This window comes from Poecilia latipinna, unplaced genomic scaffold, assembly GCF_001443285.1.
Source record: "Poecilia latipinna isolate Pla-1442-1.1 unplaced genomic scaffold, P_latipinna-1.0 Scaffold980, whole genome shotgun sequence".
In the NCBI taxonomy this organism is placed as follows: domain Eukaryota; kingdom Metazoa; phylum Chordata; class Actinopteri; order Cyprinodontiformes; family Poeciliidae; genus Poecilia; species Poecilia latipinna.
This window is the reverse complement of record NW_015113596.1, coordinates 171,852-184,456: the sequence shown is the minus strand read 5'-3', so window position 1 is coordinate 184,456 and position 12,605 is coordinate 171,852. Positions and strand designations below refer to the sequence as shown.

General features: G+C 39.2%; 2 protein-coding genes across 2 annotated transcripts; one reads left to right on the top strand and one right to left on the bottom strand.

Annotated features, from left to right (window-relative positions):
* Positions 1–396: 396 nt before the first annotated feature.
* On the bottom strand, positions 397–3,856 carry LOC106958355 (plasma kallikrein-like). The gene is made up of 9 exons (XM_015050213.1): positions 3,732–3,856; positions 3,454–3,604; positions 3,096–3,205; positions 2,674–2,836; positions 2,024–2,142; positions 1,802–1,934; positions 1,586–1,692; positions 706–865; positions 397–628 (listed from the first exon to the last, which is right to left on the bottom strand). The coding sequence occupies exons 1-9, from the start codon at positions 3,790–3,792 to the stop codon at positions 520–522; spliced, it is 1,113 nt and encodes a 370-aa protein (XP_014905699.1). The 5' UTR covers positions 3,793–3,856; the 3' UTR covers positions 397–519.
* Positions 3,857–8,895: 5,039 nt separating this feature from the next.
* LOC106958370 (coagulation factor XI-like) lies at positions 8,896–12,233 on the top strand. The gene is made up of 9 exons (XM_015050232.1): positions 8,896–9,052; positions 9,129–9,285; positions 9,967–10,076; positions 10,157–10,319; positions 10,401–10,519; positions 10,617–10,749; positions 10,858–10,964; positions 11,097–11,253; positions 11,581–12,233. Exons 1-9 carry the CDS (start codon positions 8,998–9,000, stop codon positions 11,684–11,686), a joined length of 1,107 nt encoding a protein of 368 aa, XP_014905718.1. The 5' UTR covers positions 8,896–8,997; the 3' UTR covers positions 11,687–12,233.
* Positions 12,234–12,605: the final 372 nt, after the last annotated feature.

Sequence of the window (12,605 nt, the reverse complement as noted above, 5' to 3'; positions counted from 1 at the left end):
ATTGATCTGGATTCCTTTTTTTTTTGTGGACATTTTCAATTACTATTCACAAAATGTTGTGCCATGTGAAGATCTCAGATTAAAGGCCTGGAAGATGAGTCAGTTATATCTTCAGGCATTTAATGTATATCAACCTAGATTTAGATTTTTTTAATACTATAGAAACATTTTAAAAGTAGAATGACAACCTCAACTTTCAGCTGTTTGGTTCTACACTAATAAAATACTGTTCCAGCGTATTTTCAGGACCCAGAAACACTCTGTCATGTAGAGAACAATTTGTAAAATATGCCTGGCTTGATGAATGTTCTTCTGTAAGACGAAAAAAAAATGACCATAATATTTCAAAATCAAACCAAAACCACTGCTGGATAGTTTAATTTTTTTTTTGTTTTGTTTTGTTTTTGCAGACACAAAAACAGGGGAAAAAAAAATCTGCAAATATTTGCTTGAAGTTAACAGACGAATTCTGTCACATGCAAACAGAGCTTTAGATTTTTTTTTAAAATCCTGAGACTTTTATGAACTTCTACAGTTCCTCAAGGTGAAGCCAGACATGACATTGTCCACTCTCCTAATGTGGGAAGGCGTAGGCATGGTGACGACTCGCTTCATATAGCAGCGGTGCCTGCAACACAAAAAACAACAATTCATATATCGCTGCTGTAGCCAAGTACGAACATTTGATGACTGCAGACACCGTACCGATGTTCGGGGTGGAAGAAGCTCCCGTTGTGGTAGGTGTAGAACTGACAGTTGGGGTCCTCTGTGCACTTCTCCTGGCAGATGTCCACAAAGTTCACCACCTCAGAGCGAAAGTCCGAGCCACGAAACTCGATGTCTCTGTAGGTCAGCTTGGCCCAGCCTGTCAGCAAAAGTAGTTTTTATGGTTAGATTTTGACAGCGAACTTCTTCAGGAACATGTTGAGAAAAACAGCAGCTTCCTAGAATGGAAATAGTTAAAAATCAATCTGTGATAATTGATTATTTGCTAAAATATAGTTGTGGACAAACTGAGGTTGAATTCGTAGCTTCAGATGGCAAGTATGCTAAAACAAGAATCAAGGATGATTATTATATTTGCACTTTTACAAAATACTCTTGCACTATTTTCTTTTGAGCTTAAGTACAATTATTAAACCATTTAATGTCTTTCAAATTTTCAGTGCTGAAATTGTCAAATTAAATTTAATTAAATTCCCATTTTTAATGAAGTTGTATAAATATGTTAGATCTATGATCTGTGTAAAAAGTCAAGCTTTCATGGGAGGCCCCTTATGGTTTCTGGGCTCTAAGCAGCAGCTTAGTTTGCTTATGCCTTGGGCTGGCTTTAAGGAGCACTAATATGAAACGCTATTAAAATCAAACCAATACAGATGAAGAGTTTAGTTATGTAGCTCTATTCACAAAGCAATTCAATTTGAAGACAAGGAGAGATTAATGCGACAATTTTTGTCTCTGTGGAAGCAAAACTTCCATAGATTCTGACCACAAATACAGCAAAAATGAAGACAGGTGAGTTTTAAACTGTGTTGCTCGTGAAAATGTGTCTGTTCTGGCTTTCATGTTAATTAGTTGAACGTACTTTCATCAATCTGACAGAGGTGAGATGAAATTCCTGATGTGAAGTTGCTTTTCGTTTTGGCCACCATGCTGTTTGGATTGTTCTTCAAGAAACACCTGAAGTCGTTACTGTAAAATATAAGGCATTTCCCTTTAAAGTTTCTCTAAAGTAATCGAAGTATCAAAACAAATCAAAACCACCATCTATAAATATCTTAGACAGTCTCATACTCCCCACCTGCTGAACGAGAAGTAGGTACATAGTGGATGTACGGAGCACAGGAACTGACAATGTTCGGGAGAGACGGCTTGCGATTCCAGGAAGTCATTTCCTCTGAAGTCGGTATTTGAAAAAAGTTGGCTCTGACAAACTGCGCAAAACACAGAATAAAGGTGATAAGGAGGCAAAAACGTCGATGTACATTACTTCGCCACGGAGACACTCCAGTCGTCCGCGTACCAGTGGCAAAGTGTTGAGTGAGTTGTGGTTTCTGGGAGAATCCAGAAATGACTCCAGACTTTAGCGCGACAGCAGCCGGTCTGGGCACAAACCAGCTGAATTTAAGGTGGCACTTGTACCTAGAACAGAGGGAACAACAAAGTTTTCTAAAAGGAACAGCTGATCTTGTCACTGGATTCACACAAAAAGAAAGCAAACAGTTTCAAGGTGGTTCAGCAGTGTACCAGGCCATCCTAGGGCCAAGGTTTGTGTTCAATTTTGTAGTTGTATCATCATAGCTGCGGTGTTCTGTCTTGGACCAGAGGACCTGTTGGTAAGCACCAGCGGTTATGGAAGCCATTGAGCTGATTGAGTCTTTTAGGGATTGGTTGTCCTTAGTGACTCCTAAAGCAGCAGGCAGGTACCAGGTGACCAAAAGCTTCTGTAGTTGGAGGAACATGGGAGGACCCAGACTCAGGATATGATGGGTTGATTATTTCCTTAATGTGGACATCACTACCAGAGATCTGCTGTTGTCATACCAACCTTCCAGACCTCTCACGTCTTCTGATTCTGGCTTTGGCTTTGGTATGGGAATACATCTCACACACACCAAACAAATAAACAACAACAACAACACCATTGATATTGTTGGGTAGTTCAGATTTTACCTGACATCCGGAGATGAGAAGTTCCCCGTTACAAACGTAAAGAACTGACACACGGGATCAAGCGTGCAGACCCTCTGACACTCCTCAAAGTTTGCAGTGAAAAAGGTTTCGTAATCCCCACCGTGGAAATCCACATCCTCAAAAACCTGAGAAAAACAAAGCGCTGGAACCATGGCGACAGAAATATGGTCAACAAGCATTAGAGAAATCTAGATACGCATGGGTTTTGTGGGGGGCGGGGGGGGGAACAAGTAAGAGAGAGTCACAGCTTTATGATTATGTTCACTCAGGAGTTTTGTTTTGTAGAAAAAGAATAATAAGCATTTTTACGATAAATTTTCATCACCACATTAACATGGGAAAAATATATACCACACCAAATGATTTACAGCTACAGTATTGTAAAATTTAAGCGAACTTACTCGGCTCCAGATTGCAGGTTTTGAGAGAATAGCCTGAAGTGACGCCCAGCAGTAAAACCTGAGACTGTGGGTGTCCGGAAGAACTTGATTTCAGGTAGCATCGAAAACTCCTGAAAAGAAAGGAAGAAAATAAATGTTTTTAAATATATTACAATTTTCTCTAGTACTTGAGTGTTTTATTGAGAATATTCTGCCTGCCAGCTCTCTGGTAAAATGAAATAGTAAGTTAAAAATATTTCTTACCAAAGCCTGTTTCGCTTTTCTTTTATGCATTTCAAGCTATTTTAATATAAAATTGTGCACAGTGTCTTGGTGAAATGTTTCATTTGTGTTTTTGTTGGCATCGTTGCCCTCATACCCTGACGACTTCTCAGGCCGATTGTAGCTGAAGAAGAGGCACGATGGGTGCTGGGTGCAAAGCTCTTGACAATGCTCCACGGACGGAGAGTACAAATCTACTACGTCTGACCCGGGAAAATCCACATTTAGCAGAAAACCTTGAATACATGCTGAGGAAATTGTGGAGAAAACAGATTATTGTATGTACAAAAGAAAAAAAAAGTGGAGTTAGTAAAAATAATTCACGCCTGAGGATCCGTGGGAACGCAATATACGTGTGCAAAAAGTGTACATTACCTTGAGTTGGAGAAAGGCAGACTACCAGCAGCAGGAAAACTCTCACAAAACAGGACTCCATCTTCTTCTGCAGATGGTAAACAGAAAAAGTGAGGCTGCTCTCATCCGAGAGATGGTTAAGTAACAGATTTATTAAACACGGGTGGGACAAAGGGCAGTTTTGCAACTCTCAGTGGATGACTCTGAGAAGTCAAACAAAGTCATTTTAAAGCAAAAAGATGGAAACTATATTCCAAAATTTCACACAAAAAAAACTAATCCTGGATTGTAATGGTGATAAATGTACTAAGTTTATCATATACCCACCGATATGGTTTACCTTTTAAGAAATGCTAAAACTTACATGACCTGCTCTTGTGTTATGGGTCAGACTGATCTTGTTTAATTGAACAGGATGACATGACATAATAATAAGCTGATGCTAGGGGTGAAGGGGGTTGTGCATGGGTCAAATTTGTAGCCTATCCCAGCATTCAGTGGGTGGGAGAAAGGCTGCAGCCTGGGCAAGCTGCCAGTTCAGCACTGATAAGGAGAAGAACTGAATAAGCAACCAAACCAAAATAAAAATGATAGAAAACAGGGACTGTGTTGCAGTTTGTCTGTTGTTTGTACCAGTTTGTACCATTAAGATACACATTTTTACTTAAAATTTTTATAATGCAAAATTTGCTTTACATGATTTTCGCTGATGACAAGCACCGTTGAGATGTTGATTTCATTTTCCAGAGGGACTTGGCACCTGTTCACCTCACCAAAACACCAATAAGTGACCTTAGAATCGCTGGTCACTTATTGACCAGTGAAGTAGCGTGACCTAAGCCCTGCTGTGGCGTTAAGAGAATGACAACAGACACCAGAACCAACAAGACTGTCAACATTTGACAAAGAGATCAATTTACAGTCCATAAAGTGACATCCTGTTGAAGAAATAAACAACATTTCTACAGTTTGAGTTTTTAAAAACTGAATATTCTCAAAATAAATTCTGAGCAAAACACAGAATCGGTGAGGTCCACTTTAGGGTTGTCTGACATTCTAATGTATATTTTAGATATTATTTTTAACTGCATGAAGTTTTTCAAAAACCTACGACACAGTTTTTGTTCAGTGATTTTTTTACCTTGTCTGAAAACTTTATGACAACTTTTAACGTCACTGGAGTAAAATTTAAAAGGTTTCCCTCCTTTTTCTCTAGATTTGCTGTCTGTTCTCTTAACAGTAGTCAAAATTATTTTATGTATTTGTACTTTCATTATCTTGATTTGAAAAGACACACCTTAAACCTACAACGAAGGAATTAAAATGATCTATAATCTACTTTAAATCACCTTATCTAATAATCACTCCAGGAAAAAGGCAGTTGTTACGTAATGTAAAAAAAATCTAATATATTTGAGGAAAAAAACTAAATCAATCAAGCCCAATTTTGAACGTCTATTGTTTCTGCAGCTATAAACTTTGCGCATCAGTCCCAAATCAATTTATTGTTGGTGTCCTCACAAAGCAGCTGACAAGATGAAGACTCTTCTCATTTTAGTGGGTTTGTTTCACTTCTGTGATATTAAATTTCAGGAATAATCTCCTAGCAGATTATTTCCTAACAATACGATAGAAAATGCGGCTTGGGAAGATGAAAGTACAGGTGTACTTGTGGTGAAGGCGAAACACGCTGGAAGGTGAGTTCACAAGAACGATGTTAAATAGCGGTTCTGGGGATAACAACGTTTACCATTTTGCTCCCCTGCCTTGACTCACATATGAGCTTAAGTAATGTCCCATTCCTAATCCATAGGGTTCAATATGGCGTCGGTCCACCCTTTGCAACTAGAACAGCTTCAACTCTTCTGAGAAGGTTAATCTTCTCAGAAGGTTTAGGAGTGTTTAAGGGGATTTTTGACCGTTATTCCAGAAGCAAATTTGTGAGGTCACATAGTGATGAATTAGTCTCCGCTCTAATTCATCTGAAAGGTGTTACATTGGGTTGAGGTCAGGACTCTGTGCAGGCCAGTCCAGTTCATCCACACCAGATTCTCCCATCCATGTCTTCATGGACCTTCCTTTGTCCGTGTTGGAAGAGGAAGGGTCCAGATCCAAATTGTTCCCACAAAGATGGGAGCATGGAATTGTCCAAAATGTCTTTTTATTCAGAGTTTCTTTCACTGGAACTAAGGGGCCAGGCCCAGCTCCTGATAAACAAGCCCACACCACAGTACCCACTGGATCCCCCTGTAAACAGTGCACTTAGGACGGTGCCAAGTGTGCACCAAACTGCACACTTGGCACAATGCAGTCAGACAAGTACCGTTCTCCTGGCAACCGCCAAACCCAGACTTGTCCATCAGATTGCTAGATGGAGAAGCGTGATTCGTCACTCCAGAGAACTCGCCTCCACTTCTGCAGATATCCACTTTACACCACTGCTTCTGACACCTTGCATTGCACTTGGTGATGTACGGCTTGGACGCAGCTGCTCCACCATGGAAACCCATTCCATGAAGCTGTCTGTTCACTTTTCTTGACCTAAACATAAAGTTTGAAGTGTGTAGTGATTTACTCTGCAGAAAGTTAGCAACCTCTTCACTCTAAGAAGTTCTACATCCACTGACGTCGCTACCTCAGTTTACATGGCCTCCCACTTGCTGTCATTCCCAAACACTTTCATTTCCTTATAATATAGCTGACGATTCCTATCACAGTTGTATGCTGAAATCCACTGAGCCACACATAGTGTTGTTTCAAAAATTAAAATAAAGCACATCAAAATAAAATAAAAACAATAAAAAAAACTTGTGGGTCTCACTGACCCCCATCTCACCATGAGTGGGTTAACAACTAGCACTTCTGTGAAGATTTTTGAATTGTCTTGTTGCTCAAAATGTGCTGTACAAATAAAATATCTGTGTCCATCTCTGACAAGCTTATGAGACTTGGTGTCTTTAAGGGGTAACTGCAAATTGATGAAGTAGTTAGACAATTTCACAACTGGGGGGTCACTGGGAAAATAATCGTCTGGCAATTCCTTCTTCCTTCCCTGTCATATATCAATTTTCCCTTGGACAAGGTCCTTATCCCCAAGTTGCCTACAGACCTATTTCATAAAACACTGATAAGACATATCTGGTTTCTTTGACATCCAATATGAAAATGTTTGAATAGTGAAAGTGCCTGTCAATGTAACACAATTACTCTCCTCTTGTGTACTGCGATGTGCTTTATTTTAATCTTTGAAACAACACAAGGTGCAACTATGTTCTGCAGTATGCCATGTATTTTCATATGTCGTAAAAATGTTCAGAGTGACCTGGCATGGTAGCAGGTGTCAGAGCCGTATTTTGGTCAAAGACCAGCTATTAGCGACTGTCAAACAAAGTCGCCAAGCAGCTGAATAGTGGAATCATTTGTTGATGCGCCAGGTGATCAAAACTTAAATCCAAGCTGCAATTAAGAAGGCAGAACATCAGTGGATAACAGACATAAGTGTCCAAAAGCAGCAATAAACATGGATCCACAGGTTTAAACAGTGTTAATTCTCAGTACTCAGCCACGCCCTTAACTCCTCCCAACTCTAGCAGACTGACTACTGACCAGCTCTCCGTCTCACGGGTCCGAAAAGACTCTAATTCCCGGGTATTACCGAAGATAAGAATTTAGAGAACTTTTATTTAAGCTGGGAACGGGGATGATCCGTCCAAGTTCTAACTACCTTCATCCAGACGTTATGCCCCACTTCAGTTCATGACCCAGACATCGGAGTAGCCCCGCCGATGTCCGAACTCATAAACCACATCTGTTAACGGTAGCTCTTCCCCTATAATTAACGTGCACTTGGTAACCGACTTGGATAATTTTTAGCGACTAGGAATAAGTCCCAGGGACATTATTTATCTGAACTAAAGAACGTACGAAGCCACCCCAAGTTACTAGGACCACAAACATTGATTTTACAATGATCAGAGAAATTAAATCTAAATGACCCAATTAATTTAACTGTCCACAACGTCAAATTAGACTTTAGTAATTTTATTAGCAAGCTTTAGCAAGGGAAAAGGACATACAGCATTTTAATAAAAAATATAAGAAATTAAAACTTTTAAGAATCATCAGAAATTACTCCTACTTCTAACCCTACACTGTGTCTTAATCTAAATAGAGGCTTTGGGGGGAGGCAGTAATACTCAAACCCAGATGCAGAGACGATCTTTGGCAGCAGATACTTTAACGTCCATGGATGGAGTCCTGTCATTGTCTTGGCAGGATCCTTACAGAATAAATCCAAAGTTGAACTGGTGAGAATCCTCAACAAACTCAGTTCTTTATCCACAAAAGATCTTTGTCTATTCCCCATGTCCACTGTAGCATCGTTGTAATCCTTTGGGTTGAGTGCAGGGCCGCAGTCGAATCAGAGTCCCGGGTTGTGGGCAAACGGATCTTGTCCCTTTCTTGGGCAGCGAACAGTCGTCCCGGGGTATCATCACGCAGCCCTCCGTTGATTCTGCTTCTCCATTTGCTCGACTCGAACGCCGCGGAACAAAGAACCTCGAACCTCCTGCGTGGTGTCTTTTTATATTCTCGGCATCCACACACTTTCTTTTCTCATGGACGTTTTTACTTGACGTCAACTGTTCTTTAGTTAGCCTCAGACTACAGATGAACTTTATTTCTCCTGAGCTGCACTTTCAGTTCCCTGTCTGAATTCTGCACCTGTTTCCTCCGTACTGACTGCTTGGACAGATGATCTCATATCCATCACCATCTTGAAGACATGATGTCTGTTCTAATGACCTAATGTCTTGGTTACCTCTGCTCTCCTTTCGGTTCCTCTTTTCCCCTGACCTACCATCTACCTCCAACACATCATCAGTGACCTTTAGTTACAGTTACACATCAGGTGATGTCACCTGACTAATCAGTTTTAAAGATAACTTTATTCATTGTTATTATTAAACTAAAATCTCCAGCATGGGGAAATGGGATGAGCTCGACTTTTCTCGACAACAGTGATCAACAGTGATCAAAAAAAATCATTCAACTTAAAGCAGTCAGCAAACTTCCCCTATCACCTACTCACAGATGATCTACAATCACTACTAACACCACGTGATCCAGAGCTACGCCTTTCCACAACACCAGCTCTAGTCACACCCCCATCAAATATATAAATACATGACCTGCAGTCGTGTTCCTCAGGCACTTCTTGACATTGTAGAAACCCATCATCGTCTGCTGCTGTTTCCACAGAGACATTCCTTGCTGACCGACTGACGAGATGAAGACTCTCTTCATTTTAGTGGCTCTGCTACACTTCTGGGATTGCAGCTTTGGTAAGAGTTGCATATTAATTTCAGATGTTATTATTTCCTCTAATATTAACACTGGTCTATATTAATATTTTTTCAGGATGCAACCCAGGACTTCTGAGGGATTGGGACTTTCCAGGTTCAGACAACAAAATCCTTTTCTCTCCGGATGCTGACCACTGTCAGCACCTCTGCACCCAGGAGGCGTCTTGCCTCTTTTGGGCGTTTATCGGTCCTGACTGCAGAGTTGATAACAGGTACACAACGACCAACAGAGATGAACATGTTTTCTTTGTTTCAATGCTGAAAAAAACTTGTTTGTATCTGTGACAGATTTAGACTTCAAATTATTCCATTTTATCTACTGTGAGATACGTATTTCTAAAAGTGTAATTAAACATGATCGTCATGTTTTTTTTTAAAGCATATTACTCTGTTTTTATTCACTTTTTTAAACAAAAAATCATATGAATAATAATTTACGCCCTTCTCATAAATCAATGTAAAGTTCTTCAATAGCTTAATGTAACCTCGTCGTCCTCGTAGCTCCTGACTAACGTTTTACAAGTTTCTCCTGGTATTATCAGGATTTTAACTTGATGATGAGCTCAAAGTTACTGAAGTCTGAAAAGCTGTAGAAGGAATACGTTTAGGAAATTAAAAGATGACATTAAATCTAAATCCAACAAAAATATCAATTGTTTTGGGTTAAACTGTATGCATGTAATACAATTTATTAAAAAAAAAATGCAGTGCTCTATAATTACATTTAAAACAAAAGAAGGTCCCTTATTTTACACCAAGAGGCAACAAGACAAAGTCATGAATAACTAAACAAAATAATATGGAACTTTTGTCTGTTTTTGAAATTTTTCAACTGAAAAGTAGACTGTGGTGTTGGGTATAAACAAACTGAAAACTCCCTGTCTTCTCACCAGACACTACCACTGCTTCCTTAAGTCCACCTCCTCAGGAAGTCCGACCACTCAGAATCCCAAGCAGGGCACCACTGCTGGTTATTCTCTAAAGTCCTGCAATCCACTACCGAGTAAGCACACAGCTATTTATAACATTTGACATGTATCGGTAATTAAACAGTAAAACTTTTCACTGTTTACTTCCTGGTAGCTCCGTCACTATCCAAAGTTTATGAGGATGTGGACTTCACCGGAGCGGATTACAGAACCTTATTCACAGCAGACTACCAGGCGTGTCAGAAAGCCTGCACTGAGGATCCTTTCTGTCAGTTCTTCACTTTCATCAATGGGAAGTTTAGCAACACAAATATCCGGTAACGTAGCAGAAGTTAAAAAAATATTTTCTGCATTGACTGTAGACATTCTGCAAGTCTGACAGACCTATTTGTGTTTAGATACAAGTGCCACCTTAAATACAGCTGGTCAGTAGCAAGAACACCAGCTGTCACAGCTCTTGCTGACAGAATATCTGGATTTTCTCGTGAATTACAAATAATCCCATCCTATCAAACAGGTAATCAAACCCTCTTTAACAAGATAGAAATAATATCAGGAGGCCATCCTTCAGCATTCTAACTGTATTGTTTAACTGTATTGTTTGTATCCTACAGCGTGCCAGAGCACCCTTTTTCCAAACATTAACTTTCCTGGTTACGACTTCGAGGTTCACCAAGCTGGTTCTCCTGAACTGTGTCAGGTCTTGTGCTCCGCTCACCCACAATGCACTTACTTCTCTTTTGTCAGGTGAACAATGTTGGTTTTACTTTCATACAGAAAGAATAGACGATAGTAAGAGAAAATATTGGAGACCTTTTTAACAGAATGAGAAACGCATATCTTTTGTTTCCCTAGCAACGAATTTAAATGTTATCTGAAGAACAATCCAAATCAAATGGTCCCCAAAGATGGGAGTGGTATCACATCTGGGCTGCCATCCCGATCCTGTCCGCTGCGTAACGGTATGTACACGATGCAAAACTAACTTTAGCATTTAGCGAAAAGTCACTCTGGAAGAAAAAACACACAGTCTCTGTCAGATGGTCCAGTTAGCTTAAAAAATAAATTCCATTTCTGCAAACCTCCTGTTCCAGAGAGGAATCCATTCTCACCAGGTCATCTTACAATGTATAAAGGAGTGGATTTCCCATACTCTGACATTCGCTATTTTTCACTGAACGACGCTGAGTCATGTGAGAACGCCTGCACCTCGGACCCCAACTGCCAGTTCTACAGCTTCGTTACCACAAGGTTCAACAACACTCATACATTTAAACAAAACTCAATGTTAGCTAGAATTCAGTAAACAGATCTATCTTAATTATTTGTATTTTATTGTGATAATGTTTTAAACTATCCTTTTTCTGTCCTGAATGGTTTTGACAATTATTATAATATCCTCATGAAGTCTCTATGACAGCATCTGTTTCAGTATAAACAGAAGCAATAAATTAAATTAATACAGTTTCACTAAGTTTAATAATAGACAGTCTTATTATTATTATTGTTGTATAATAAGGCCTGATAGACAGCTAAAGGGCTTTAAACTAAAATTGCTCCCTTTGTTTTGTTTTACAGCCGTCTCTGCTATCTAAAGCGTGTCATCACCATGCCTGCTCCTCCCAAAGTGACCAACCTAGCCAACGTCGTGTCGGGCTTCACCCTGAGGAACTATTTCCTTTGAATCCTGCAGCTGCATTAAACTTTTAAATCACTGGTCTTTTTACACAACTTTTATTACAAGATTCACAATTTTCAACTGTCAAATGCTTAGAATTTTAAGTGCTTGGGAAATAGTTATTCTTATTATCTATGGATTTCCATAAATAATACAATGCTGGCTTTCAATTTTCATATTATGGTGTGGGGCCATTTCACTGCATTTGTGGAATCAGGACTAAGTGCTCAGCTATATATTAAAATCTATATCACTTGAACTCGTCAAAACAGGGACCCAGTTTAAGAAGGCTAATGTCTGCTTCAGCCTGATTTTAAAGTTGTGTAAACCAGTAAAACACTTTTTTGTTTTCAGTAATTGGGCTTTCAATCAATTTATCAAAACAATAATCTGATGCGGGTTAAAATGTTATCTAAAATCCTGACATCCAAGGTTACGTATCACATTTTTTCAGAAATCTATGATCAAACAATTACATTTATTAAATGTTACTACATGTTTCACTGTATAACTGTTGTGATATGTTCTGATATAAATGAATGATTCAGGAGCAGCTCTGTGTGGATTGTTTGATCATTTTCCCATTATTTTTTCCAACCTCAGTACTTGAACAAGCAAGTTGGTAAATATATCTCAAAATTAGCTGGATATCAGCTCAATGTTTCTGGAAACAAATTATGAAAATAGCAAATGTCTAGATGTTTAGAACAGAAGGATGTGATTCAGCAGAATACAACCAAGACCTTCCATAGATATTAGGTAAATTACATCACAAACCATTCTCACAACAACCACCACAGAGCATTGATGATCCGCATTATGACTGTAAGACCTAGCACTGAGCAAAAGCAGTCTTCCATTCAATCAATTAACAAAAGAAAAAATCAATAAATGAAGGTTTAAGTACTAATTTAGAACTAAGATA

What these genes read in the sequence shown, in the direction of transcription:
- LOC106958355 (XM_015050213.1), bottom strand. Translation starts at nt 3,792, where the DNA reads ATGGAGTCCTGTTTTGTGAGAGTTTTCCTGCTGCTGGTAGTCTGCCTT. An exon ending in TTCTCATCTCCGGATGTCAG is followed by an intron (nt 2,143 to 2,673) that starts GTAAAATCTGAA and finishes CCTCTGTTCTAG; the next exon opens with GTACAAGTGCCACCTTAAAT. An exon ending in TTCTTCCACCCCGAACATCG is followed by an intron (nt 629 to 705) that starts GTACGGTGTCTG and finishes TTTGTGTTGCAG; the next exon opens with GCACCGCTGCTATATGAAGC.
- LOC106958370 (XM_015050232.1), top strand. Translation starts at nt 8,998, where the DNA reads ATGAAGACTCTCTTCATTTTAGTGGCTCTGCTACACTTCTGGGATTGC. An exon ending in TTTAGCAACACAAATATCCG is followed by an intron (nt 10,320 to 10,400) that starts GTAACGTAGCAG and finishes ATTTGTGTTTAG; the next exon opens with ATACAAGTGCCACCTTAAAT. An exon ending in TACAGCTTCGTTACCACAAG is followed by an intron (nt 11,254 to 11,580) that starts GTTCAACAACAC and finishes TTTGTTTTACAG; the next exon opens with CCGTCTCTGCTATCTAAAGC.